Below are 24,797 nucleotides of genomic sequence, written 5' to 3'. Positions count from 1 at the left end.
TACATAGCAGAAGTGGATAATTACTGGTTGCTCGCACCACCCACAAGGTCCCAACGTTAATAGGGAGAGCTCGCAGAAAGGCAAAATTAACTCTACAATGTGGCGTGCTCTCAGCCTGGATTTCTGAAACGGTACCGAGGGAAGTGCATCAGCGCTCAGAGCTCCAAGAAGCAGAGGGGAGGGATGCCACCGCTCAGAGGTGCCCCAGCTGGTGGCACTTGCCTCCTGGTGCGGCTCAGCCTGTGCCACATGAGTGGCCTTGCACGCCAGGACCGTGGGGTCAGCGTCGGGGTGTCACAGGCTGTCCCGTGATGGGGACCATGCCCCACTGAGAAGCACAGCTTCATCCTCTTCCACCCCCAGGAGGGACCAGGCGGAGGCAGGCGGTCAGCCCGGTCGCAGCATCCCGGCTGTCCCCTTTCCTCCCTAAAGTCCCTTTTGCCTTTGGGGACAAGAAACAGCCAGGTGTGGCAGATGCCATCCCACACCAGTCCAGCAGTAAGCGCAGATAACAGCATACTGCCAAACGGAAGGGCTTTCCCCCAAAATGGGGTGAATTAACCCTTGCTGGGAATGCCAAGACCAGCACACACCTGGGTCCGCACCTCTGTTTCCTTTGGCGGGTGCTCGGGAGCCTTCCCTTGCGCCAGGTGATCTGGGGGCGCTGAGAGCAGACCTCCCTCCTCCTCACCTCGGCCCCAAAAGCAGAATCGGCATCATCCAGAGCGGCCTCAGCATCCTCTTCGGGGCCAGCCACCAGGAAGCGGTTGAGGTGCCACCGGTGAAGGGGACAGCAGCCAGCCAGCCCAGGCAGAGGTGGGAGAAGCTGCGGGGCAGCCAGATGCTGCTGTACCATCTTCCTGGTGTTGCCGAAGGGGCTGAAGGCAGGGAACTGCACCGAGAGCACTGGGGCTCACCCAAAAGCAGTCCCCACACATGTGGTGTGGGAGCACCGCGCTGGCTGCCCCCAGACTTCCAGAAACCAGGGGGATCCTGTCCAACCATAAATATCCCCCTCCCCCCCCCCCAAAAAAAAAAAAAAATCACTGTGTGGCCAGAGCACCTGCAAAAGGCACAGGTGGTACAGGGCAGCAGGGGAGGGGGCTGCCCAGATGCCCACATCATCTGAGGGACACATCCCCGTCATTGCCATCCACCCGAGTCACTGGGTCCTCGCCCCGGGTGGCTCAGGTGAGTGGCCAGGGGTGGTGGGGAGAGGTTCCATCCTTCCCTGGGGTCACCGCCAGAGACCCCCTGCCACCCCTCCAGCCCCGCATTATGGATGAGCACTCGCGTCCCCCGGGAAGGAGCAGTGGGATGCAGGAGGGTGGCGCAGCCGGGCTCCAAGGATGCTGACAGGGATGGCCCGGGCTGGGGAGGGAAAAATCCAACAAGTCACGGTAGGAAATGACCAGGAAAAAGGGGGGGGACAGAGGGGATAATGGGGTACCTGGTGGGAGGGCACCTGGCAGCTTTCACCAGCATCTTCCCCACCTGCGGTACATGGGCCTTCGCCGCACAGACCCGACGGCACGATGAGGGGCTCCACCAGCACCACAGCACACCATCCCCCGGCCTGGCCCCCTCCTCACCAGAGCTGGAAGACCACCCCCGAGCTCCGTGTCGTGTGTGTCCCGTCCCCCCCCCCCCCCCAACACCCTCACCAGCTGCTGCCCACCCCAAGGAGCACTCCGCTGCTCCTTCCCCACCTGCCATGCAACTGGGAGCATCCCCCAGCTCCGGTGGGGATCCCTGGTGCCCCCTCCCCACCCACCCGCGGTGGCAGCTCTGTGGGGAGCAGGGGGGTCTGGACAAGCCTTATCACCCCCCACCCCACTCCCTGAAGCAGTAGGATCCCCCTGGAGCCCGTCCCACCCCCCCCCCCGGAGGGCCAACATCACTGTGCAACGGCACATCACCTCGCACAGAGCCACCTCTTTGGCAGTGAAAAGGTTTTATTTGAGGGGGGGGAAATTAAAAATAAAGAAGAGTGGGGGGGTGCCGGGCCGGGGACCGGCCCCGGGTGGGCGTGACGTCATACAGTGGGGTGTGATGCAGTAGGTGTGATGCAGCTCCTCCATCCAGGGGCGGCCGGAGCAGAACCCCCCCTCCCCCGCCAGCCCTACCTGCATCGACCGCCCCGCAGCGAGCGGCGGGTCAGGCGGGTGAGCAGCACCTTCACCCGGCCCCAGTGCGAGCGGCCGTCCTGCTGGGGAGACAGTCAGTGAGGGGGGGGTGTCCGTGGGTGGCCCCCCACCTCACCCCACCGCCCCCCAGCCCATACCTTGTCAGGTGCCGGGGCGCACGCCCTGCTCTCGGGGGGGTCCAGCAGGCTGGGGGAGCTGGCAGAGTGCCCCCACGTCCTCCGGCACAGCCCGGCGTCGGGTGCTGTGTGGGGAGGGGGACACAAAGGCAGTGTGGGGGTCTGGCTGGGCACAGCCCCCTCCCCCCACCTCCCACCCCACTCACCTGGCGCTTGGCTGTCCGAGCAGGAGCGCGGCCGGAACCCCTCACCCCTCCACGCAGCCGCATCCCGCCCTGGCAGCTCCTGGGTGGGCTGTGGGTGAGGAGAGGCACGGTTTGAGCTGGGACCCCCACCACCACCTTCCCCGTGTCCGTATCCCGCCCCCCCCCCCATCCTCCCGGCCCTCACCGTGGTGTCAGGGCGGGCGTGCCGGCCATCGGTCGCCTGCTGCCGGAGGAGCCGGTTGTCCTGCTGCAGCCGGGCCAGGCGCTCCAGCATCTGGCAGACGTGCTCCAGGTACCGCAGCCCCTGCCCCGGCACGGCCTGCGGGCAAACGGCTGTTTGAAGGCTACCAGCCAACGAGCCCCCCCAGCCGCTCGCTCCCCGCCACGCACCGCTCCCTCAGGGTCTTCCATGGTGGGTTTCTCTGGCTCCCGGGGGTCCCGCGCCGGTTCTATCCCTAGGTCCATCCCACGCCGGCCGAGCTGGCGTGGGCAGCGGCCGGGTGCCCGCTGCCTCCTGCTGCGCTGCACCGCCTGCACCAGCTTCTTGCTGGCCGAGCGGCTGCGGGGGGGGCGGGGGGGCTCGGTGCCCCGCTCCTCTCCAAGGGGGGTCTTCTCCCGGGGGAAGCCGTCAAGGGAGAAGCTGCTCTCAGAGCCCAGGGGAGTGGAGGGCGAGTGGTCATTGCTGGCCATCTCCACGCCGGAGTCCTCCGACTCCAGGAGACGCCCGCCCGCCGGGGGTCTGCCGGGGGACTGGGGGGGCGGCACGGGAGGTCCCCAGGCGCTCATCCCCACCGGGGGCTGCCGGGGGCTCTCCTGCAGCCGGCGGTACACGCTGGCGGAGGTGCGCACCACGCAGCTCTCCGCTGTCTCCCAGGGACCATCTGTGGGGCAAAGGAGAGCCGGGGGGGTGTCGGGTGGGGGTCCCCAGGCAAAGGCAGGACGGGGTGCTCACCACCCCTGCATGCCCAGGACCACCACCCCTCCCAGCCTCTCCAGCCCCCCAAAAGGCTGCCCTCCCTGCTGCCATGAGGGGTTACAGCGCCCCTTGCCCAGGACCCCTCTCCGGAGGGTCCCCGCAGCAGGGGATGCTCGTAGGACAGCAGCGTGTGTCACTGCGCCCCAGAAGCACGCCCCGCCCCCAGCCCCCCCCCCCCGCTCCCAGGTGGCCCAGGGGGAGCAACAACGACCCTCACCCCAACCTGGGGCTCACTAGCGCTGCCCTCCCCTCGCCACACTCCGGCTGGGTGCCAGCCCACCCAGGACACGGCAGCGTGTCACCCGTCCTCCCCCCGCCATGGGATGGCTGCAGGATGGGACCACCAGCTCCTCACGCTCATCCCTGCAGCCAGGGGAGCGTCACCACCAGGATGGGACCACCATCACCCTGCAGCTCCTGGTGGGATCGCAGCCCATGGGCGGGGGTCTTGGCCCTCCTTGTGCAGACCACTCGCCCCCGCTTCCCAGCCAGGGCTCAGCGAGGCGCGAAGCTTCGGCACCTCCGGGACACCCAGCTCAGGGTGCAGAGCTGCCCACCCGCCCCCAGCGAGCCCCTACTTGGGGGTCCCCCCTGCCACATGCACTCACAGCAGCTGAACCTCCTTTTCCAGACGGCTCGGGAGCCACCCCACATCGCCGAAAGCTGGAGCCGACTGCCGGGCGCGCGTCCCAGCGCTCCCTTTTATAGCCACCCCAGCCGGCGACGGGCCCCGTATCCAGAGGCACCTCATTACCGGACTGGTTCCCAACTGGTTCCTTTCAGGATTTGGGATCGGCGATACTGGCTGGACCGGTGGTTAAGGGCTCCCTTCCCGCCCCAACTGGGAAGGCGAGAGGGTTATTTGGGTGCCAGCAGGCAACCAGGTGCTGGATGAATCCCACCGCTTTCGGGAAAGCCCGCTCAGGGGTGGGATTCACCAGCCAAGGGTCCCCGGTGGTCCCACATTCCTACCCCTGCGCATCCGCACATCCTGCAGCCGCTCGCCGCGCATCCCTCGTGGGCTGGTGACACCGGTGCCCACGCGGCACAGCGGCCAGCACCAGGAGGTCGTGGCCAGCTGGCGGACAATCCAGCCGTTCAGCGGCCACATGAATGCCAGCAATGCCGTGGGGCAGCCCCTCCGCCCCAGCACGGCCGGCTGCCGCAGCCCGCAGCCCACGCGCCCCATGGCCACGGGAGCCCACGTGCCCCACGGCCACCGGCTGCACTGGGTGGCCCCACGTGCCGTGCTGAGGGGCTGCTTGCCCCCGGGCCACCACGCTTGCCTCGCCACCGCAGGGATTTCACCAAGGCTCAGAGCCCCACTGGGTGACAAAGGGCAGGGCAGGGGGGTCCCCATCACCGTGAGAACTCAAACCGCCTCCGTGGGAGTCCCCCCCTGAGCCTGCAGCTCCAGCTCAGGCCCCCCAGCACCCCCCACACCCCCCAGCTTTGCTGCTGGAGGGGGCTCCCAGCACAGCCTGGGCGGGGGGCACATAGCACTGGGGAATGGGTTCCTGGGACCCCCGCACAGCACACGGGTCCCAGGGGGCTCAGCCCTGCTGCAGGCTCAGCCCCACCAGCCCAAACACTAGAAGGCAAAACCTAGTTTGAATTCCCAGCACAGCCAGCACCCTGGGCCCCTCCCAGCAAGAGGGGCAAAAACTATGGGCACCAGGGACCCCCAGGGTCCCCCTCCAGCACAGACAGCATGAAGTGGAGGATACCAGGAACTCCCAGGGCTCCCCTCCAGCACATACAGCGTGAATTCGGGGGTGCCAGGGACCCCCCCTGCAGCACAGACACCACCAACAGGGGTAGCAGGGTCCCCCTCCAGCACAGACAACACAAACTGGGGGGTGCCAGGGCTCCCCCTCCAGCACAGACGCCACAAACTGGGGTACCAGGGACCCCCAGGGTCCCCCTCCAGCACAGACAGCATGAAGTGGAGGATACCAGGAACTCCCAGGGCTCCCCTCCAGCACATACAGCGTGAATTCGGGGGTGCCAGGGACCCCCCCTGCAGCACAGACACCACCAACAGGGGTAGCAGGGTCCCCCTCCAGCACAGACAACACAAACTGGGGGGTGCCAGGGCTCCCCCTCCAGCACAGACGCCACAAACTGGGGTACCAGGGACCCCCAGGGTCCCCCTCCAGCACAGACAACACAAACTGGGGGGTGCCAGGGCTCCCCCTCCAGCACAGACGCCACAAACTGGGGTACCAGGGACCCCCAGGGTCCCCCTCCAGCACAGACAACACAAACTGGGGGGTGCCAGGGCTCCCCCTCCAGCACAGACAACACAAACTGGGGTACCAGGGACCCCCAGGGTCCCCCTCCAGCACAGACAACACAAATTGGGGGGTGCCAGGGCTCCCCCTCCAGCACAGACACCACCAACAGGGGTAGCAGGGTCCCCCTCCAGCACAGACACCACCAACAGGGGTAGCAGGGTCCCCCTCCAGCACAGACACCACCAACAGGGGTACCAGGGACCCCCAGGGTCCCCCTCCAGCACATACAACACAAACTGGGGGGTGCCAGGGCTCCCCCTCCAGCACAGACAACACAAATCAGGGAATCCCTGAGGATCTCCTCCAGCACGAGCATCACAGGCTGGGGGCACCAGAGGACCCCAAATCCAGCCCAGACCCCAGGGACAACGCCCCCCCCCCCCCAGCTACATGGTGGGGGGTCCCCCATAGCCCCGGGGACCACCGACTCACCGCGGCCGCAGAGCGGCTCCACGCTGAAGACTCCCCGGCGGCGCAGCATCCCCGGGCAGGACGCCCCGGGGGCGGGCAGGGCTGCACCGGGGGGGAGCTGAACGGGGGGTGGCTGACCCGGGGAGGGAGGCAGGGCTGCACCAGGGGCAGGGCAGGGCGACGGCAGCGGCCCCGCTGCTCCTCCGCCGCTTTATAGGGCAGCTCCGAGGGGCGGCTCAGCCCCGGGGCGGGGCGGGGGGGGGGGCCGCCCCCTACCCAGGCAACACCTTTGCCCCCAAGCCCAGCCCGGGGCTGTGTTAGCCCAGGGTGGTGGCTCCCGCCCCCCATTCTCGAGGGAGAAGCATTTATTATTCTTTTTTTTTTTTTTTTTTTTTTCCCCTGCGGGCACGCTGCCAGGCTGGACCACCTCCATCCCTCCTGCCCTGGGGATGCTTCAGTCCAGCCACCGTGTGCCGACAGCGCGGAGGGATTGCAGGCCGGGGGCTCTCGGCCTGCCTGACCCCTACCTGATAGGGGCTGGGGGCTGAGGGACCCCCTGGTGGGTGCCTGGGCCGGGGGCTGAGCCCTCCCGGGGGATTCGGTGCCTGGATGGTGAGAGCTCAGGGTACACGGGGGCTGCGGCGCACCCCGAGCACCCATGGGGCAGCAGAGCAGGGATGCCACCGTGCCCAGTGTGGACAGCGAGGGGAGCAGGGATGCTGCCTGACCCTGCTGCCGGGGGGACGTGGGAAGGGGCTGGTTCTCCCCCAGACTCGGCGAGGAGTTGCCGATAACTGCAAAGCCCAGATAACCGCAAAGCCCTTCTCCGTGCAGGCAGGCACGCAGGGTGGGGAGCGGTGATAAGAGCCCACCTGGGCCTCAGCAGGACAAAGGCCCTGGCCAACAACCTGCAATAAATCCCTGACACCTCCCAGGGACACCCGGAGCAGGGAGGGGACATTCCAGCCCCACGGGGAACCTCGGGAGCAGCTGGCACCCATCCCTGTGCATCACCAGGGCACCGGACCCCTGCGTGGGGTCCTTTGCACCCTGCCCTTTTGCACCTTTTGCAGCCCCTTTGCACCCTGCCAAGCCCTGGAGCCTCCCCCCGGGCTGGGGGGGTTGCTTCCAGCTCCCCACTGCTGCTAGGGGCGCATGCAGGAGGGCTGGGGGGTCCTGCACCCTGGGGCTGGGGGGGAAGCCCACTTGCCCCCAGCCCCCAGGGAGGGCACGGGCTGCCTGCCCTCCCCCAGCCCCGCACAGACCAGACATGGGAGCGGAGCAAATATATATTATATTTATATAGAGATCTGGTTTAATATCTCAGAGAAGCTCTTTGCAGTCAGTGTACAAAGCGGTGCCAGCCCCCTCTCCGGTACCTAAGTGCGATGGCGTCCCTGTGCCCCCCCCCCCACCCGCCCCGTGTCCCTGCTGTGTCCCCAGGCATGTGCAACCGCTGCAGCGCAGGCTGAGAACCAACCCAGCTCATCACACACACTGACACAGCAAGGGCAAAGGTGGGCGGCTGCAGTGTGTGTGTCCCCCCCCCCATCCATCCACAGCCTGGTGATGCCCACAGCCCCAGCCCAATGCCTCCCCTCCCACAGACCCCCACGCTACCAAAGCAGCGGGGCTGGGGGGGCATTCTGGGGAGGGGGACGGGGTGCATGCTGCCCCCCTGGGACATGGGGGGATGCGGGCGGCGAGGTCCCCATTGCAATGTGCCAGTGCCTGGGGTTCAGGAGTGGGGGGATACAGGGGGGGTGGCGGGCCCCCCCAGAGTGCCCTGGTAGCGCAGGCGGGCGTGCTTCTCGCAGTACAGCTCATCGCCCACCCAGAAGTGACCCCGCATCTTCAAGTTGAGACCACAGTCGGCACAGGCGTAGCAGGATGGGTGCCGGTAGCGGCCGTCCTGGATCCGCACTGCCTGCGTCCTGGGCAAGACAGGGAGGGGGGCATCAGCGGGGCACCCCGTGTCCCCCCCAGGGTCCACAGGGATGGGGGCATCAGCGGGGCACCCCGTGTCCCCCTCAAGATCCACAGGGAGGGGGGCATCAGCGGGGCACCCTGTGTCCCATCCAGGATCCACAGGGTGGGGGGCACCCCGTGTCCCCCCCTGAGATCCACAGGGAGGGGGACATCAGCGGGGCACCCTGTGTCCCCCCAGGATCAGGCCCGTTTACTCCCTGCTGGGCGTGATGGCAGGGACCAATCCTGCCCAGGCCCCCCCCAGCCCCCAGCCCCACTCACGCGATGGTGCTGCCGCACTTCTCGCAGACGTGCAGCTTCTGGACACCGGCCACGGGCTTGCGGGTGCTGGGTGAGAGCCGGCTGGGAAAAGGGGCTGTAAGTCCAGCTGCGGGGAGACGAGGCCATCAGGATCCCGCCACCCCCCTGGCCAGACCCCCCCCCATGTCCCCCAGTACCCCCCTCACCTCCGCCCTCGTCCTCCAGGGCCTCCTGCAGCATGAGGAAGGTGCTGGACTGCCGTGGGGCCGCCCGCAGCTCCCGGTTCTCCTGCAGCATCTTGTAGACCTCGGAATCCTCCTCCAAGCGCCGCATGGCCGGCTCCGAACCCAGGCTGGGGGACAGCACCCCGGGGTGGGGGGATGCAAGGGAGGGGGGGGGGATCCCAGCCCCCAGACGCTTGGGTTCGTGGGGCTGCACCCCACCACCTGCTCTCTCCACCCTGGGGAGCTGCCCCAGCCTGCCCGGCCCTCCCACGCCTCGCGGGTGGGTTAACCCTTTGCACGGCAAAACAGCACCCAGCGTGCACCCTTGGGTGCGGGGCTGCCACACCAGGATGGGTGCACGGGGCTGGGGGCTTCCCTGCTTCTGTGTCCCCCCACCCCGAGCCCTGAGCCCGCTCCATACCTGTTGCAGGGGCTGGGAGAGGGCCCAGAGCGGTGCTGCTCCCTGCATGTCTCCCAGGGGGTCGGGGGGACCCCAAGCCCCGGTGAGAGTGGGCAGGGGGGTACAGGCAGGACCGACCCCGGGGGGCTGTTCTGGTGGCTCAGGCTTCCTCGCTTCTGGCAAGGGGAGAGAGATGCTGGAGGGGTGCGGGGGGCTGGGGCTGGGTGGGGGGATGCCACAGCAGCCCCCCAGCACGTCCCAAGGCCGGGGGGCAAGCATGGCGGCTCGAAGGGAAGGGTGCCTGCAGACCCTCCCGCTCCTCCCCGGCACCCTGGGGACACCCGGACCTGGCGTGGGGGCTTTTTTCAAGAGGGGTGGGCCCCCCACCTTGCTCCCAGGAGGGATGCAGGGATGCTCCACGGCTCGGCACGGGGGCCGCTGCTTCTCCTCCCAAGCTGGGACCAGCGGGACCCCGCGGAGGGGCAGGGGCAGCACCCCCACTGCTCCCCACCCCAGTAACCCTGCGCCTGCGCCCGTCCCCTCTCCAGCATCTGCTCCTGCTTAGCAGCCCTGGCGAGGCAGGAAGGGCGAAACCCGGCTAAGTGGAAGCCGATGTTCCCGGGAGCAGCAGCCACGCAGATGCAAACCGGGGACGGGGACGAGGACCCCCCTGCCCAGACCCCGCGGAGAGGGAGCAAGTACAGCAGCGGGGTCCTGCGGGGCCACGAGCAGGCGAGGGACGAGCTAAAATTAGGCACGGGTGGAGCCAGGCGCCTTGGCCTTGGCCTTGGCCCCGCCGGCACCCAGCGCCAGCCCGCCTGGGGTGGGATGGAAAGCGCCGGTCAAGGGCAGCCCACCCCCCCGCCGCCCCCTGGGGCAGGGGGCTTTGGGCACGGCATCCCGCACAGCCCCAGCCCCGCGGCGGAGGTCTTTGGGGCAGGGAGGGACCCCCCCTGGGGCTGGCACCGAAGCAAAGAATTGGGCTGGGGAGGAAGGAGGGAGCGGGCGGCCGGAGGAGCCAAGGGGTGGCCGGGGCCGCGGCCAAAGGCAGCTGGGAAGGGCCTTGCTCCCACCGCGCTTCCCAATTTGGGCTTGAAAAACACGAAAAAAGAAAAAAGAAAGCGGGGAGGGAGGAGAGGAGGGAGACATCAACCCCGGAGCCAGCGGCTGCCCTGCGGGGGGGGGCAGCAGCCGCCCAAAACCGCAGCGGGGAGGGATGGGGTGGCCATAGGCATCCCAGGACCCCTCCGGGTGGTGGGGGAGACATCCCACCTCCCAAGCATCCCGGTCCCGCTCCTCGGGCATCTCAGCGCGGTGGGTGCTGCTGGGGGTGCACCGAGCCGTGGGTCCCAGCCCTGCCAACACCCCAGTGCCGCGGGCTCGCGGGCGCAGGGCCTTGCCTCCCCAAACTGGTTTGGCCTCCCCAGGCTGGCGCCGTTGCCAAAAGGCGCCGGGTAGGAGCGAGCAAAACCATCCCCGGCCAGGTGTGCCGGTGCCCGCGGGGTGCAGGGGTGCCTGCCAGCGCGGCGGGGGGGTCCCGGCGGCACCGGCACTGACGCGGTCCCCCAGGCAGAGTGGGGCTGGGTGATGATGTGGCAATGGGGCTGCAAAGGGTGACGGTTTGGGTTGCAAAGGGTGACTCTGGGGGGTGCAAAGGTGACGGTTTGGGTTGCAGAGGGTGACAGTGCACCCCCCAGCATCTCTGCCTGACCCCACACAGCCCCCCAGCTCCCTGCTCACCTGGCAGAGGCTGGGACAGGCGAACTCCTCCTCCAGGGGCTGTGAGCTGGAGGGAGAGGATGGAGCCCATCAGCAGAGTCCCTGGCCATGCCCAGACCCCTGCCCACCCCCTCAGCCCCACACGCAGCTGGGTCCGGCCTTACCTGCTGCGTCTGAGCGGGCGGCTGAGGGATGCTGGGCTGGAGTAGGAGGCTCTCAGGGTGCCCTGGCTCTCCTCCTGCATCCGCAGCCCATCCTGGGGAGGGAGGGAGATGCCAGCGGCTGAAACCAGCCCTGGGTGGGGGTCCAGGGTGTGCGGGGGCTGCCCGGGGCTCACCTGAAAGCGTGCGGCCAGCCTCTCCGGTGAGGTGTCCCCGTTCGTGTGGCTGGGAGGTGGCATCGGGGACCTGGGAACCAAGGGAGGTTGGGGGTCCTGCGTCAGCCCCAGGAACACGCAGCCCCCGTGCACCCAGGCGTGACCGTTCCCTGCAGCCCCCCGGGGAGGCGGCAAGAGGCAGCAGCTCCAGGCCCCCAACTGGGACCAGTCAGCCAGGTAACGGCTGCCAGGGCTGCCTGGCCTCGTTACCGCCTGACTCTCTAATTACAGAGCCAAGACATGCTCCTGGGGGGATGGCACAACCCCAAGAGTTGCTGGAAGGGAAAAACAACCGGCACAGGCCTGGCTGGGGACCCCAGCCCGCATGGGGACAGTGGGGCTGCCACCCCGGCCGTCACAGCACCCACCTCTCCACCTGCAGCTGGAGCTGCCCAGGGCTCTGCTTGATCTTATTCTGCGCCTCCACGTTGAGCATCTCGGCTGCGCTCTCCCCGTTGATGCTGACGATGATGTCCCCCAGCCGGAGGCCACCCGCAGCCGCCTTCCCGTGCTCCGTCACCTCCACAGAGAAGGGGACATGGGGACAGCCCCGGTGTTATTTGGGAGGTACTGGAGCAGTGAGCCCCCTCCCCAGCCACCCCTCCACCCCGTGCACACCAGAGGGAAGCGGTGCAGCATCCCCTCATGCAGCCCTCGTGCATCACCATGGCCAAGGTCCCGGCACACGGTTGGGCGCAGCCAGCTCCATGCCAGTCCCCAGATCCCACCCCACGGGATGCTCCCACCCACCGGGGTCCTCACGGCCCTGCCAAAACAATGCCAGACCCTCTGTTGGGGCGTGCACCAGCAAGGGGGGGACCATGGCCACGGTAACAACAGTCGGAAACCCAGCCCAGCCCTGCCCAGCCCAGGGGCAGCGTGAGCCCCCGCGCAGGCACCGTCGCCTGCCGTGGGGCCGTTCCCACGGAGCAGGATCCCTCAAGGACAGTAAACAGGATTGGCTCCCTGAAGCAGGCTACGGCGCCCGCCTGGCATCCCGCAGCCCTCCCTGGGGCCAGGGGGCATGTGGGGGGCTCTTACCTTGGAGAGGGTGATGGGCTTCCCAAAGTGCGTGGGGGGCTCTTACCTTGGAGACGGCGATGGGCTTCCCAAAGTCTCTTCCCCCGGTGATGCGGAAGCCCCAAGGGGCCGGGCCGGCCAAGGTCACCGTCACTGGCATGGCAGCGGGTGGCTCTGGGCGGGCAGGCAGCCGTGGTGTCAGCAAACCTCAGGGGGACGAGGGGACGAGGCGGAGGAGAGCCCTCTCCTTCCTCCACCCACCGGCGGCCTCCCCCCGTCCCCACTGCACCCCCCCAGCCCCCAGCCCTGCACCCCGAGGGTCCCCAGCACGGGACTGATGGAGACCGGCAGCGCCTTCCTTCCGGGGAGGGGACCCGCGTCCTCGTGCCGTCGCAGGGTGCTGGCAGCCACCGCCGCTTCCTCTTGCTGCCCCTGGTGCCCCCGGCGAAGGCTGGTGGCTTCCTCCCCTGCTGCCCCCCCACCAGGGATGAGGTGGTCCCGGCTGCGGCGGGATGGGGCAGACGAGGTCACCCCGCTGCCCCCCGGCCTTGTGCAAGGCAGGAAAGCGGCTCAGCCCTGGCAGCGAGGCCGGCACCGCGGCGCGGCGTGGCAAGGCCAAGCCAGTGGGGTTTGGAGAGGCCGCGGCTGTGGGGGCAGCCAGTGGCCGGCGAGGGACGGATCCTGCTGCTCACCGCGGCGGGGGTCCGGGCACGCGGCACGGCTGCAAGAGCCCCCACCCCAAGCCCCTTGTCCTGCGGCAAAGCCATGCGGGTGAAGGATGCTGAGGGTCCCCGGGGTAGCACGGGGTCCCCGTGGCACCCCGGTGAGCGCGGCAGCCCTTGGCTTCGATGGGATCTATAGGAAGGGGCAGCCCCCTCCCCTAAATGTCACGTCTTGCATCCCTGCCCCCTGCCCAGCTGCTCTGCACCACTCCAGCCCCATCCAGTCCCGCCGCAGCCGGGCCAGATGCTGCCGGCTCAGCCCCAGGGTGGCTGCAGGAGCTCAGCACCCTGCCCGCAACCGCCGGGGAAGGCATTTTAAAAATCCCAAGCGCACAAAGAGGGGCTTGAGAGGCTGCCTGGAAGAATTTCCTGGGCTGGGCTTCACCGCACCCGGCGCAAACCCCAAACCCCCTCCCCACCGCCAGCCCGCTCAGCATCCCTGGGCAGCGAGCTCTGCCATGCTGAGGACCCCGACAGCCGGCTGAACACGACCCCCAGAGCCCCCCCAACAGCCCTCCCCCTCCTGCAGCCCCTGCCCCCCGCCTCGCTCCCTGCACCCCACCTCGGTCCCTGCTCCGCCTGGCACGCAGCGATGCTGTTGTGGCAGTGGCGGCTGGCAGTGCCGCCTGGCACCCCACGAGGCGTGACGGCGGGTGACAGGCGATGCCAGGGGACACGGGGCCATGGGGGGCCATGGGGACACACTCGCGGGACACGCTGCCCGCTCCCTCCCGTTCCCCTGCCCGGTGGAGCAGTACTGGGACCCCCGGGGTTGCATCCCCGAGGGATGCCCCCCCCGCACCGGCGGCATCCCGGGTCAGCCCCCCCCCCCCGGCCCGCTCCGTGCCCCCCGCACCCCCCCCGGGCGCACTCACCGGCGGGCGGCCGAGCCGGGCGGCCCCGTGGGGCGGCGGAGCCGAGCGTGGCCCCGGCCCCGGCGCCTCCCCCTCGGAAGGGGCCGGCGGAGCCCGACGGGGCCGGGCCGGGCCGGGCGGCAGCTCCGCAGCGCCGTCTGCGGGCACGGCCGCCCCGACGGGGCGCACGGAGCGGGGCAGGCTCGGCACGGCACGGCCCGGGGCGGCGGGAGGGCCGGGAAACGGGGCCGGGCCGGGGGGATGCCCCACGGCACCACGTAGCCCCCCCGGGACATCACACCCCGCACAGCATCGCTGCCCCGCACAGTATCAGACCCCGCACAGCATCACACCCCGCACAGCATCGCTGCCCCGCACAGTATCAGACCCCGCACAGCATCACACCCCGCACAGCATCACTGCCCCGCACAGTATCAGACCCCGCACAGTATCACTGCCCCGCACAGCATCACACCCCGCACAGCATCACTGCCCCGCACAGCATCACTGCCCCGCACAGTATCAGACCCCGCACAGTATCACTGCCCCGCACAGCATCGCTGCCCCGCACAGCATCACTGCCCCACACAGCATCACTGCCCTGCACAGCATCACACCCCGCACAGCATCACACCCTGCACAGCATCACTGCCCTGCACAGCATCACACCCCGCACAGCATCACACCCTGCACAGCATCACTGCCCCACACAGCATCACTGCCCCACACAGCATCACTGCCCCGCACAGCATCACTGCCCCGCACAGCATCACTGCCCTGCACAGCATCACACCCCGCACAGCATCACTGCCCCGCACAGCATCACTGCCCTGCACAGCATCACTGCCCTGCACAGCATCACACCCCGCACAGCATCACACCCCGCACAGCATCACGCCCTGCACAGCATTGCTGTGTGTGCAGCTTTGGCCCCATGCGCCCTGGTAGCCCTGTGCAGTCCTGCATGCCCCCTTGCAACCTCCCATGGGCACTGCTGTGGCCCCACATGTCCCATTACAACCTCACCTGCAGCACTGCAAACCCCTACATGCCCCGCTGCAGCCCCACATGCCCCCTTGCACCCCTTGCAGCCCCCCACAGGCACCGCTGCAGCCCCACACCCCACTTTGCACCCACCCCCCCCATTGGCACTGTTGCAGCCCCACATGCTCCCTTGCAGCCCCACGTGTCCCTTTGCAACCTCACATGCACCACTGCAAATCCCCACATGTCCCCATGCAGCCCCCCGGCACCATTGCTGCCCCACATGTCCCCATGCAGCCCCCCACCCCTGCAGCCCCCCGCAGCGCTGTAACCCTGCACGGCACTGCAGCCCCACAGTGTCACCACCACGCAGCATCCCAACACCAGCAGGGCCACCCCAGCCCCACTGTGCCGCCCCACGCCATGTCCTGTGCCCCCCACCCCATATCTCCCCATGGGCACCGTCCCACCAGCTGCCCCCCACCCCGGCACTACCAGGCTGGGCTTTGGCTCGGGCTGAGCTGAACTTTAATGATGGACAAGAAGCAAACGTGGGTCCTGCACCAGCATCTCGGGACACGGCACCGGCCAGGACCCCCCCAGCACCACCTGGAGACCATGGCAGAGGGGTGGCCACCAGCGTGGTGGGTGACAAGGCACCGGGCAGCCGTGAGGAGGGGTCGGGTTAAGGCACTGGGTTGGGGGAGACCCCCACGCAGGGGGGATTGGTCCCTGTTAGAGGCAGCCCCATAGGGGCGGGAGGGAGCTGGAGGCACTTTGTCCCCATAGGGGGACGTGGAGGGGACACGGCAGGGATGCAGGGTGGCCGAGGTGGGACAGGGGGCAGCCCCCCGCCCCACACCTCCCTCCGGGCTCCTCTTCTCAGCGCCGTGGGTCACACTGGTGCCACGTAATTGCCAGGGAAAGTGCCAAATTTTTGCGTCCTCCTGGACACACCTGGGGGGATAAAGGCAAGGAGAGGTGGTGAGGGGCCATGGTGGCAACCTGTCCCCATTCTTGTCCCCAGCCTGGTGGCCACGTACCTACGAACCAGCCATCGTCGCACTGCTGCATGACATCCACCCGGTCCCCCTCCAGCAGCTCCAGCTCGTCAGCGTTTTGGGGCCGGTACTGGTAGAGCGCCCGGTACCTGCAGGACACAGCGTGGGCAGAGCCCATGTCACCATGGGTCCCGCGTGGGGACACCGTGCCACGGTGCCGCTCCTGGCCATACTTACGGGGTCCACTGGATTTCAGAGCCGTTGTAGGACGGGGCGGGCTCAGGGCGGATGCTGGTGGGTGCCCTCGGGGCTGCGCACTGCAGGGGGGAGAGGATGGGTGCAGCGTTATAGGGCAGCACCCACATCCCCAGAGGTGCTGGGACACGGTGCTGAGGCTGGGGGCTGTGGGGGGGGTCACTCACCTGCTCGGGGGACCAGGCTGAGCACCAGGGCTCCTGGGGATGGGTGGCCGCAGGGTGCAGGGGACCGGTGGGGGCCGGTGAGGGGCTCAGGGTGCCGGTGCGGGGCAGCTTTGGGGAAGGGGGGAAGGCAAAGCCAAGGTAGCGGGGTGAGGACGGGCACCCACCAGCCTCACCGGGACCCCGTTCTGCTGCCCGGGGGGAGCCGGTGGAAAGTGGGGGGCCCCGGGGACCGGGCGAGCGCTGCAGGGATGGGGAGCCAGCCGGGGGCCGGGGGCTGGGGGAGGCAGACGAGGGTGGGAAGTCCTCGGTGGTGGCTTTCACCCGTGGCTCCTTCAGCACCTGCACGTAGGTGGCGGGGAAGATGCCCTGACGGCTGGTGCCGGAGATACGCCCCTCGTACCAGTTCTCATCCACCCGCCGCACCAGGCAGATCCGCTCGGCCTGCCGATGGGATGAGAGGATGTGTTAGCACGGCACGGCTCGGCACGGCACGGCATGGCACGGCACGGCACGGCACAGCACGGCATGGCATGGCACGGCATGGCACGGCATGGCACGGCACGGCACGGCATGGCATGGCACGGCACGGCACGGCACGGCACGGCACGGCACGGCACAGCACGGCATGGCAGGGCACAGCATGGCATGGCACGGCATGGCACGGCACGGCACGGCACAGCACGGCACGGCACAGCACGGCATGGCATGGCACGGCATGGCATGGCACGGCACGGCACGGCTCGGCACGGCACGGCACAGCACGGCATGGCATGGCACGGCATGGCATGGCATGGCACGGCACGGCTCGGCACGGCACGGCACAGCACGGCATGGCATGGCATGGCACGGCACGGTGGTTACCTTGCGGAATGAGAGCTCGACGGGCAGCTCCCCTCGGAAGTTGTAGAGCGCCAGGGCCTCGCCGTACTCCAACACCTGGATGGTGGGTGCCTTGATGGGCTTGGGCACCTCCGTGGGGGGCAGGATCTGGTGGGGGGATATGGGTGAGGGTCAGCACCAGGCTCTCCGAGCCCGGCTGCCCCTTCTCCATCCCTCAGGCTCACCTCCACGTAGTTGGAGGGGAAGATGCCCACGCGGCCGTGGTGCTCGCCCTCCAGCCAGTTCCTGTCCACCTCCTTATGGATGTACACGATGTCCCCCTTCTGCAGCGTCAGCTCCCTGCAAGCACTGGTGCTCAGGGACACTGCTCGCACCGGTCCTGGGGGGCACCGACCCCCCCCCCCCCCAGCCTGGCTGCCATGGCCACCCCACATCCCAGGGCTCCTGGGACCGGTGGCATGGCAGGGACCCCCAGAAGTCCCACCACTTACTTGGGTGACTCAGCCTGGAAGTTGAACTTGAGGCGAGCGGCTTTCATCTGGGGAGGGAGAGGAGGGTCACAGGGGGGCTCCCCCAGCCCAGCCATCCCCCAGCCCATATGGGATGGCACCGTCCCAGCCTCACCTTCTTCTCCTCCCTCCTGACAGCTTCGGGGGGGTCCCCCATGTCGGACAGGCTGGGGAGGGTCCCTGGCCTCAGGGTGTCTGCAAAGAGGGGGGTGTCACCGGCCGGCGGGTGCACGGGGTGCCCCATGGCACGGCACGGCTCGGGTGTGGGGGCTCACCTCTGCCGGGGGCGGCACGGCTCCGGTCACTGGCCAGCCCCAGGCCACCCCGCTCCATGCCGGGGCTGGCGGGCAGGCAGTGGGTGCCGGGGGGGCTCTGCAGCCGGTGGGGTGACAGGGGGCTCCTGCGGGGTGACGGTGGCTCAGGGCAGGGCTGAGCCCCACATCCAGCCCCGCTGCCATGCACCCTCCATGCTCCCGACCCCGCTGCCCTTGGGGGGCAGGACCCCGGGGTCCCCCAGGAGCAGGGTGTGGGGGTCCCCCAGGAGCAGGATGTGGGGGGCCCCCGCGGTGCCTCTCTAGCGTCTCGTCTCAGAGGCAGCCAGGCAAGACGGGTCCAAAGTTTGCCAGCGGCACGTCCCGGCTGCTGCGGAGCAGGAAGCGAGGAGCAGGCGAGCACCGAGGAGGGCCGCCTGGCTAATGGATAACTCCGCTCCTGGGGGCACTTAAAGAGCCCAAATTCCGCCCCCCCAGCCCGGAGAGGGGGGCAGGCAGGGGGGCAGCCAGCCCTCCATCCCCCATGTGCACCCCTGGGGGGTTACGGTAGGTCCTACAAGAAGCGGAGCCCTTGTTTGTTTGGTTTCCACCCGCTGCCGGGGCAGGACACGGGGCCGTGGGGATGTCCTGGGGTGCCCACCCCATCCTGGGGTCACCCGCCGGCACAGGTATCCCCTCCCTGTGCCGGTGACAGCGGGGACATAGGGACACAGCGCTGAGAATCCAAGTGCCGTCACCTCCCCTGGGACCGAGCCAAACCCTGGGACACGGTGTCCCGGCACGGGCTGGACGGGGGAAAGGGTCAGTCCCAGTTTGTCCCCGTCCCACCCACTGGGCAGCCAGCCCGGCGCCAGGGTCCCCCACCCGTGGCAGGACGTGGAGGGGGCCAGCAGTGCCACGGGGGCCTCCGTGGGGGACGCGTGGGGACCCCCACCCCGCCATGGGAGCCGGGACGCTGGAGGGACGATCCCTCCCACCATCCCCCTGCCGTGGGGCTCCGTCTCGCCGCTGTCCCTCGCCTCGAGTGGGGTGCCGGGGCAGTGGGATTTGGGGGGCTGGGGTGCAGGGAGCAGCCGGCTCTACTCACCGAGCCGCCGGGGAGGCCGGAGCAGGGGAGCGAGCGGTGGGAGCAGCCGCCGAGCTCTGCCGGAGAGGAGCGGGAGGGGGTGGGAGAGAAAAATTAATCATCCAAGAGGCTGAGCCTCGGCGGGAAGCGAGGGAGTCCAGCTCCCGGCTGTGCAGGCCAATAACCGCTGGATGGACGGCGAGGCCAGACAGGGTCCTAGCGTCCCACGGCCACGGTCACGGTCATGGCCACGCCACGGCCACGGCCACACGCCACCGGCCAGCTGGGCACGCATCCAGCCCTGCGTGCATCCAGATGTGCAGCATCCAGCCAGCCGTGCACATATCCAGCCGTGGATGCACCCAGATGTGCAGCATCCAGCCAGCCGTGCACGCATCCAGATGTGCAGCATCCAGCCAGCCATGCACACATCCAGCCATGCACACATCCAGCTGTGCGTGCATCCAGCCGTGCACTCATCCAGCCGTGCATGCATCCAGATGTGCAGCATCCAGCCAGCCGTGCACACATCCAGCCGTGCATGAATCCAGCCCTGCCTGCAACCAGCCCTGCGTGCATCCAGATGTGCACCCATCCAGCTATGCATGCATCCAGCCACCAATGCACACATCCAGCCGTGCACGCATCCAGCCCTGCATGCGTCCTGCCCCGCGCACGTTCAAGCCGTGCCCAAAGGCCGCGCCCGCAGCTGGATGTGTGCCCAGCTGGATGTGTGCACAGCTGGATGCACACACCGTCAGCCCTGTAGGTCCCTTCAGGGTCACCCAGCCCAGGGAGGCATGAGGGGTGCAGGCTGGCGGGGGCGGGCAGGGGCCGCGGGGTACCTGGCGGGGGTGCCGGCGTGTCTCCATGGCCTTCATGTCCTTCTCCAGCTCCTCGCTGAGCTGCTCCAGCTCCCGCTCCAGCAGCACCTGCGCGGGCAGGACGCGGCTGTGGCAGCAAGGCTGGCACTGCCCACCCCCCCCATCCCAGCGGCGCGGGCACAGGGACCCCCGCTGCCACCCCCCTTGCCCCCCACCCGCCGCGGGCAGCTTACCTCGATGGACTGAGCCCGCGCCGGTGGCACCGCTGCCGGGGGCTGGGAAGGGCAAGGGGCTGGTTAGGGGCGCACACACCGCGGTGCCCCCCAGCCCCCTCCGCGCCGGGGCTGCTGGGGGTGCCTACCTGCCACGGCTGCTCCAGCACTGAGGATTTCCCCGGTTCGTAGTCAAAAATGCTGCCGGGCTCTGCGATGGCACCGGTGTCACCCCAGCTGGTCCTGTGGGGAGCAGGAGGAGCTCAGCCCCCTGCAGCCCCCCACCCCACGGGCACCCCACTGGGCACCACTGAAGTGCTGCACTCACCAGTCCACCCCGTTGGGCATGCTGGGGGGCTCAACTGGTGACGGCCCTTTCCTCCGCAGCTCTGGGAGGGATGGAGGCACCCTGGTGGGGGAGGGACTGAGCCTACCTGTGGGGCAGCGATGGGTGTCCCAGTCCAGCTCTGTGGGGATGGAGGAGGAGGTGAGTGGGTGCCGTGCCACGCCGTGCCGTGTCGTGGCAGCGGGACTCACCTGGCAGCTTGCGGTGGATCTGCCGGAACATGCTGCGGTACCAGTCGCGGGGTCGGTCAACGCTCTGCAGGGACACGGTGGGGTGGTGAGGGGGTGACACGGTGGGGAGGGGGGGGGACACCCAGCCCTGTGCCCTCGACTCACAGAGCGCGAGGCGATGGGCATCCCTGTCTCATCCACCGGCCCGATGCCGTCATACTTCACCCAGCGCCTCTCCCGCCGCTTGCTGTCCTTGGTCCAGGTGGCCGACCAGCCTGGTGGCCGGGCACAGGCAGGGGCAGCTCCAGGGCCGGGCGTGGGGCTGGTGGGCACGGAGGTGCTGGGTGCCTTCGCCTCCTTGGCCGGCCAGGTCTGGTACCAGTCGCTCGCTGGGGGTGAGGCGGGCGAGGGTGAGCCCTTGCCCTCTGCCCAGCGCCGTGGGGATGCCCCCCGGGGATGCCCCCTGGGGATGTCCCCAGGGGATGCTCGGGGCAGGTACCTGAGCTCCTGGGGGCTGGCTGCCCACGCTCGGCCGTGCCACGGGTCTCCGGGTCGTGGAAGTCGAAATTCAGTGTGTTGGAGCCACGGTGGCGGATGACGGGCACCTGCGGCACAAGGAGGGGGCTGGCGCGGGGACGATGTGGCGGCGGCCAAGGGATGGAGGTGGAGCAGCTCCCCAGACCCCCCCGGCACACGGCAGCAGCCCCTGGGCCCACTCACCCGTGTTGCCGTCGGCTGTGGGGGCACCTGCAGTGGTGGGTGGAAGGGGGGCACGTCCTCCGTGCCCAGAGCCTGGCCAGCATCGGGGGGCAGGAGCTGGCCCGCCATGGCCGTGGGTTGCCCGGACGGTGCTCAGGGGCTGCCCGTGCCCTGCGGGGAAAGGGGCTGCGCTCACGGTGGGTCCCATCCCCATCTGCGGGATGCACCTTCATCTCACCGGGCTTCGCCAGAGAGCTGGGGGGCTCCGGGGCACCCCCATCCCCACCGCCAGGGACTGTCCTCTGTTACTTAGAGGCGCAGGGGACACTGTGGCAGGGTGACAGCCACCGTGGCACCGTCCCCAGCTGTAGGATCCTGGTGGGGCAGGGGGGATATGGCTGTTCCTGGCCAGAAACAGCCCTGGCACGGCTTCTCCACGCAGCCTCAACCCCGCCACGGCCTAATCCGGACCACCCGGCCCCTTTCCCCATTCCAGGTGGATCCAGCCCCCCTGGGTGGGACAGGGCGATGGCTGAGCCATCTGCCCATCGTCCCAGCATCCCGGCCCGGCATGGTGGGATGCAGCCGGTGCCCTCCTGCCCGGGCACATGGCAGCGCTGGGCAGTGCCACACCGGGAGAGCCGCCAGGGCCGAGCTCCCCGGGGCTGAGCAACACGAAGAGGCAGAAGTATTTCCCCACCCTGCAGCGCAAACAGGGAGGGAGAGGGAAGGAGGGAAGAGGGAATGTGCGGCCGAGCCCAGCACCACCCCGCCGGCAGCGTGATGAGCCATGACTCACCACTGCACCCCATGCCAGGGCTGCAGCTGGGGGCAGGGGGCAGCTGGGGGGCACGGGACCCCCGTAACGGCCCCCGACACCGTTGCGGGGAGATGGGGGGGCTGCATCAGTGGGGGAGGAGCAGCCCTGGGAACCTTTGGGGGACACCGGTGTCCGTGCTTATCCCCCAGCATCTCCAGCCCCGCCGGGCATTGCCCATGGGACTTGCACGACTTGCTGCCAGAGCCCAGCACGGCGCAGACCCCTCCTCAAATTGGGCCAACAGTGCTGCTGGGGGGCTGCTAGCCCGGCACGGTGCTCTGCGTGCCACATGCATGGGGCAGATGGGGCTGGGGACCCCTCAGCTCCTTGGTCCTGACAGTGCCAGGCTGTAATTAACGGTTATCACCACCCTGAGGAAACTGAGGCCCTGGGAACAGCTTGCCCCAGGGCACAGAAAGGGGGGTGCAGGCTTCCCACCCCCCCCCGGGCACCCCAACCACAGCCGCTCCATTCCCAGCACACCGCCGTCCCGCGGCCCCCCAGGGCTCAGCCCCATCCTGCTCCCACGGACTGTCCCCCAAAGCCTGCCCCCCCGGGAGCAGGTCCCCATCGGTCACCCCCCTCCTCGCTGGCCCCCCGAGCCAGCTCTTACCTCCTGGGTGCTGCCAGCCGGGGGGGGGGGCGGGGGAGCCCCTCGGCGAGCAGGACGGAGCTGTGGTAGCAGCAGGGAGGAGAAATGCACGGCGCAAACTTTGCCGGGGGAAGGAGAAGGGGGGGGGGGGGGGGGGCTCAGCGCATTATGGGCGGCCGGTGGCCAGAACCCCCCAAGAGCATCCCCCAGTTGGGTCAGCAGCCGCCACCCACCCGGCAGTGGGTCCCCACGTGCCCCAGCCCCCCTGGGGTGCGCTCGCCCCCCCCAGTGCTCCCCGCTCTGGAGCGGGGCCGGCCCATTCAGAGTTTCCAGTGACATTTCCAGGGCTGGGATCCAGGGAGGGAAGCCAAGAGGCTGAACTCATCCCACGCCCCGCGCACGCGTTCCCGCACACCCGGCCCCCGCTTACGGAATGGGGCGAGCCCCACGCCAGCCCCCCGCCGGGATGGAGCCGGGGGCTTGGAGGGGGGTTTTGGGGGAGGATGGGAAGCACCCGGTGGAGATGAGGAGCGGGGGTCTGTGCTCCCGCAGCCCCCCCGAGTCCCAGCGGGGGGGACACGGTGAAAGCGGAGTCCCCATCCCCGCTGCCACCCGCTTTCCCAGGGGTGACCCTCCGACCCCCAGAGATCTGGGCATTGGGGACCCCCATCTGACAGCGCCATGCCCCGCTCTGCGGGTGCCCGTAGCCCACCTTATCCCCTCCGGCAGCGCCCGCGTTTCAGCCTCCACCAGCAGCTTCCTACTTGCTGCTCCCCAAAACTGCTGACAGCCCCGGAACCGGGCAGCCCCGGCCCTTCCTCTGTCCCACACGCTCCCACGTGAGCTCAGGCCTCTGTCCCCACGGGAGCTCACGTGGGAGGATGCTGACTTTGCCACCAGCCACCCCTTGGTCCCCATCGAGCCACCCAGTCCCCTGCCAGAAGCCGCTGCTGGGATTGAAGGGGCCGGTGGCACCAAGCCCTGGCTGCCCGAATGCTGTGCCCAGGGGACAAAGGGGACAAGGGCAGGGGTGCTGCCCGCTGCCACGGCCCCCGAGGACGCGGCTCCCATCACTGAGAGCCGTGGGGATGCGGCCGCTCCTCCCGTCACTGGTGCAAGCCGGGGATACCGCAGGGAGGAAGCAACTTGGGGACCGGAGCTGGTTCCACCGGGGTGACAAGGGCAAAGAGGGCAGCGGGGGCACAGCCACGGGCACCCAGGGAAAGGGTTAAACCCTGCGAGGGGAGCCCAGACCCCATCCCTGCCCTCCAAGGGGGTGACAGTCCCCTCCAGCCCACCACACCCCCAGTGACAGCTCTGAAGGTCATGGCACCCACTGGCAAGGAACCCTGCGGGCTGGGAGCCCCAGCCACCCCACACCGCTGCAGCCCACCCTGGGGGGCCAGGTCCCCCCCGGCAGTGACCCCACTCACCGTCCCCTCGGTGGGTGAGCGGCCTCGGGCGCCGTCGCTGCCTCCCCCCGCCCAGCTCCCAGCACCAGCCTCCTCCGCTCAATGATAAATATTTAACGCGCAGCTCGGGCCGGGATTAACAAAGGGCGAGTGTTTCCTGTTTGCTCAGCGCGGCGATGCCAGCCGGGAGCGCGCAGCCGGGCCCAGCGATGCTCCCGGGATCAGCGGGCACAGCCCCTCGCTCACGCCAAGGGTCCCGGAGCCTAGGGCTGGGCAGCGACGCTGGGTGCCAGGCTGGTGGCTCCCCACCGTTTGGGGGGAACACTCAGGGAAGGGATGGGAGAGCCGGAGCATCCCTTCACCGTCACACCCTGGGCTGCTTTCTGCCAGCTGGGAGCGGAGATGGCCACCACACCAGGCCTGCGGGGCAGCGGCGAGGGCAGGAGATGGCAAAGGTGTCGCACATGGTGAGCTGAACTCGACGGCAGAGGTGCCACAAGGGAGAAGGTAGACATGGCAGCCACAGCTGGGAGCCGGGTCACCACAGCTCCGCGGCCGGGCAGGGAGCGGTGCCGGAGCCATCTCCTGCCCTGGCACCCGGGGAGGCAGGGGGAGGAGGGTTATTTACTCAGGCAGCGGCTGGAAGGATGGAGAGGCGAAGAGAGGGAGCCGAGAGCTCTCCAACAAAAGTGCCTGGGAGCGACTTCACAAGTGCCAACGTGCCGGGGAGGCTGGGAGACGCCGTCCCGGCGCTGCCCTGGCCCTGGCGAGGGGCCCCGAGCGAGGCGGTGGCTGTAAACCAGACCCTGAAACCCTAAAACCAAGCAGCAGACATGGGGGGCACCTTGCCCTGCCCTTCGCCCCGGGAGCCAGGCACCCCTGTGCGCCCCAAAATAAACCACAGCAGAGCCGAGTGACTGTGTCAATTTTT

The 24,797-nt window shown here is 68.9% G+C and overlaps 3 protein-coding genes across 7 annotated transcripts; all 3 read right to left on the bottom strand.

Annotated features, from left to right (window-relative positions):
• Positions 1 to 1,974: 1,974 nt before the first annotated feature.
• Positions 1,975 to 6,258, bottom strand: C18H8orf58 (chromosome 18 C8orf58 homolog). Of its 2 annotated transcripts, XM_055696376.1 has the most exons (6): positions 6,175 to 6,258; positions 2,860 to 3,350; positions 2,654 to 2,788; positions 2,470 to 2,557; positions 2,285 to 2,388; positions 1,975 to 2,206 (listed from the first exon to the last, which is right to left on the bottom strand). In XM_055696376.1, the coding sequence occupies exons 1-6, from the start codon at positions 6,221 to 6,223 to the stop codon at positions 2,123 to 2,125; spliced, it is 951 nt and encodes a 316-aa protein (XP_055552351.1). In that variant the 5' UTR covers positions 6,224 to 6,258; the 3' UTR covers positions 1,975 to 2,122. The 2 variants fall into 2 exon arrangements, with proteins under 2 accessions (XP_055552351.1, XP_055552350.1); XM_055696375.1 differs by having other exon boundaries at positions 2,285 to 2,557.
• Positions 6,259 to 7,443: 1,185 nt separating this feature from the next.
• On the bottom strand, positions 7,444 to 13,847 carry PDLIM2 (PDZ and LIM domain 2). Of its 2 annotated transcripts, XM_055696373.1 has the most exons (10): positions 13,719 to 13,847; positions 12,189 to 12,295; positions 11,470 to 11,621; positions 11,063 to 11,132; positions 10,890 to 10,981; positions 10,747 to 10,792; positions 9,028 to 9,182; positions 8,589 to 8,734; positions 8,404 to 8,509; positions 7,444 to 8,087 (listed from the first exon to the last, which is right to left on the bottom strand). In XM_055696373.1, exons 2-10 carry the CDS (start codon positions 12,279 to 12,281, stop codon positions 7,892 to 7,894), a joined length of 1,056 nt encoding a protein of 351 aa, XP_055552348.1. In that variant the 5' UTR covers positions 12,282 to 12,295; positions 13,719 to 13,847; the 3' UTR covers positions 7,444 to 7,891. The 2 variants fall into 2 exon arrangements, with proteins under 2 accessions (XP_055552348.1, XP_055552349.1); XM_055696374.1 differs by lacking the exon at positions 13,719 to 13,847 and having other exon boundaries at positions 12,143 to 12,259.
• A 1,345-nt stretch (positions 13,848 to 15,192) lies between these two features.
• Positions 15,193 to 23,963, bottom strand: SORBS3 (sorbin and SH3 domain containing 3). Of its 3 annotated transcripts, none has more exons than XM_055696361.1 (19): positions 23,888 to 23,963; positions 21,064 to 21,213; positions 20,843 to 20,948; positions 20,509 to 20,732; positions 20,365 to 20,428; positions 20,156 to 20,294; positions 19,977 to 20,070; positions 19,849 to 19,890; positions 19,637 to 19,723; positions 18,813 to 18,868; positions 17,729 to 17,853; positions 17,569 to 17,648; positions 17,436 to 17,482; positions 17,169 to 17,283; positions 16,966 to 17,091; positions 16,105 to 16,545; positions 15,920 to 15,999; positions 15,725 to 15,831; positions 15,193 to 15,638 (listed from the first exon to the last, which is right to left on the bottom strand). In XM_055696361.1, exons 2-19 carry the CDS (start codon positions 21,169 to 21,171, stop codon positions 15,577 to 15,579), a joined length of 2,103 nt encoding a protein of 700 aa, XP_055552336.1. In that variant the 5' UTR covers positions 21,172 to 21,213; positions 23,888 to 23,963; the 3' UTR covers positions 15,193 to 15,576. The 3 variants fall into 3 exon arrangements, with proteins under 3 accessions (XP_055552336.1, XP_055552335.1, XP_055552337.1); XM_055696360.1 differs by lacking the exon at positions 23,888 to 23,963 and adding an exon at positions 23,167 to 23,265; XM_055696362.1 differs by lacking the exons at positions 19,849 to 19,890; positions 23,888 to 23,963 and adding an exon at positions 23,167 to 23,265.
• Between the last annotated feature and the right edge of the window lie 834 nt (positions 23,964 to 24,797).

The sequence above is a fragment of the Falco cherrug genome, chromosome 18, assembly GCF_023634085.1.
Source record: "Falco cherrug isolate bFalChe1 chromosome 18, bFalChe1.pri, whole genome shotgun sequence".
Taxonomy (NCBI): Eukaryota; Metazoa; Chordata; class Aves; order Falconiformes; family Falconidae; genus Falco; species Falco cherrug.
Note: the sequence above shows the minus strand (reverse complement) of the source record. Positions and strands in the feature narration are given on the sequence as shown.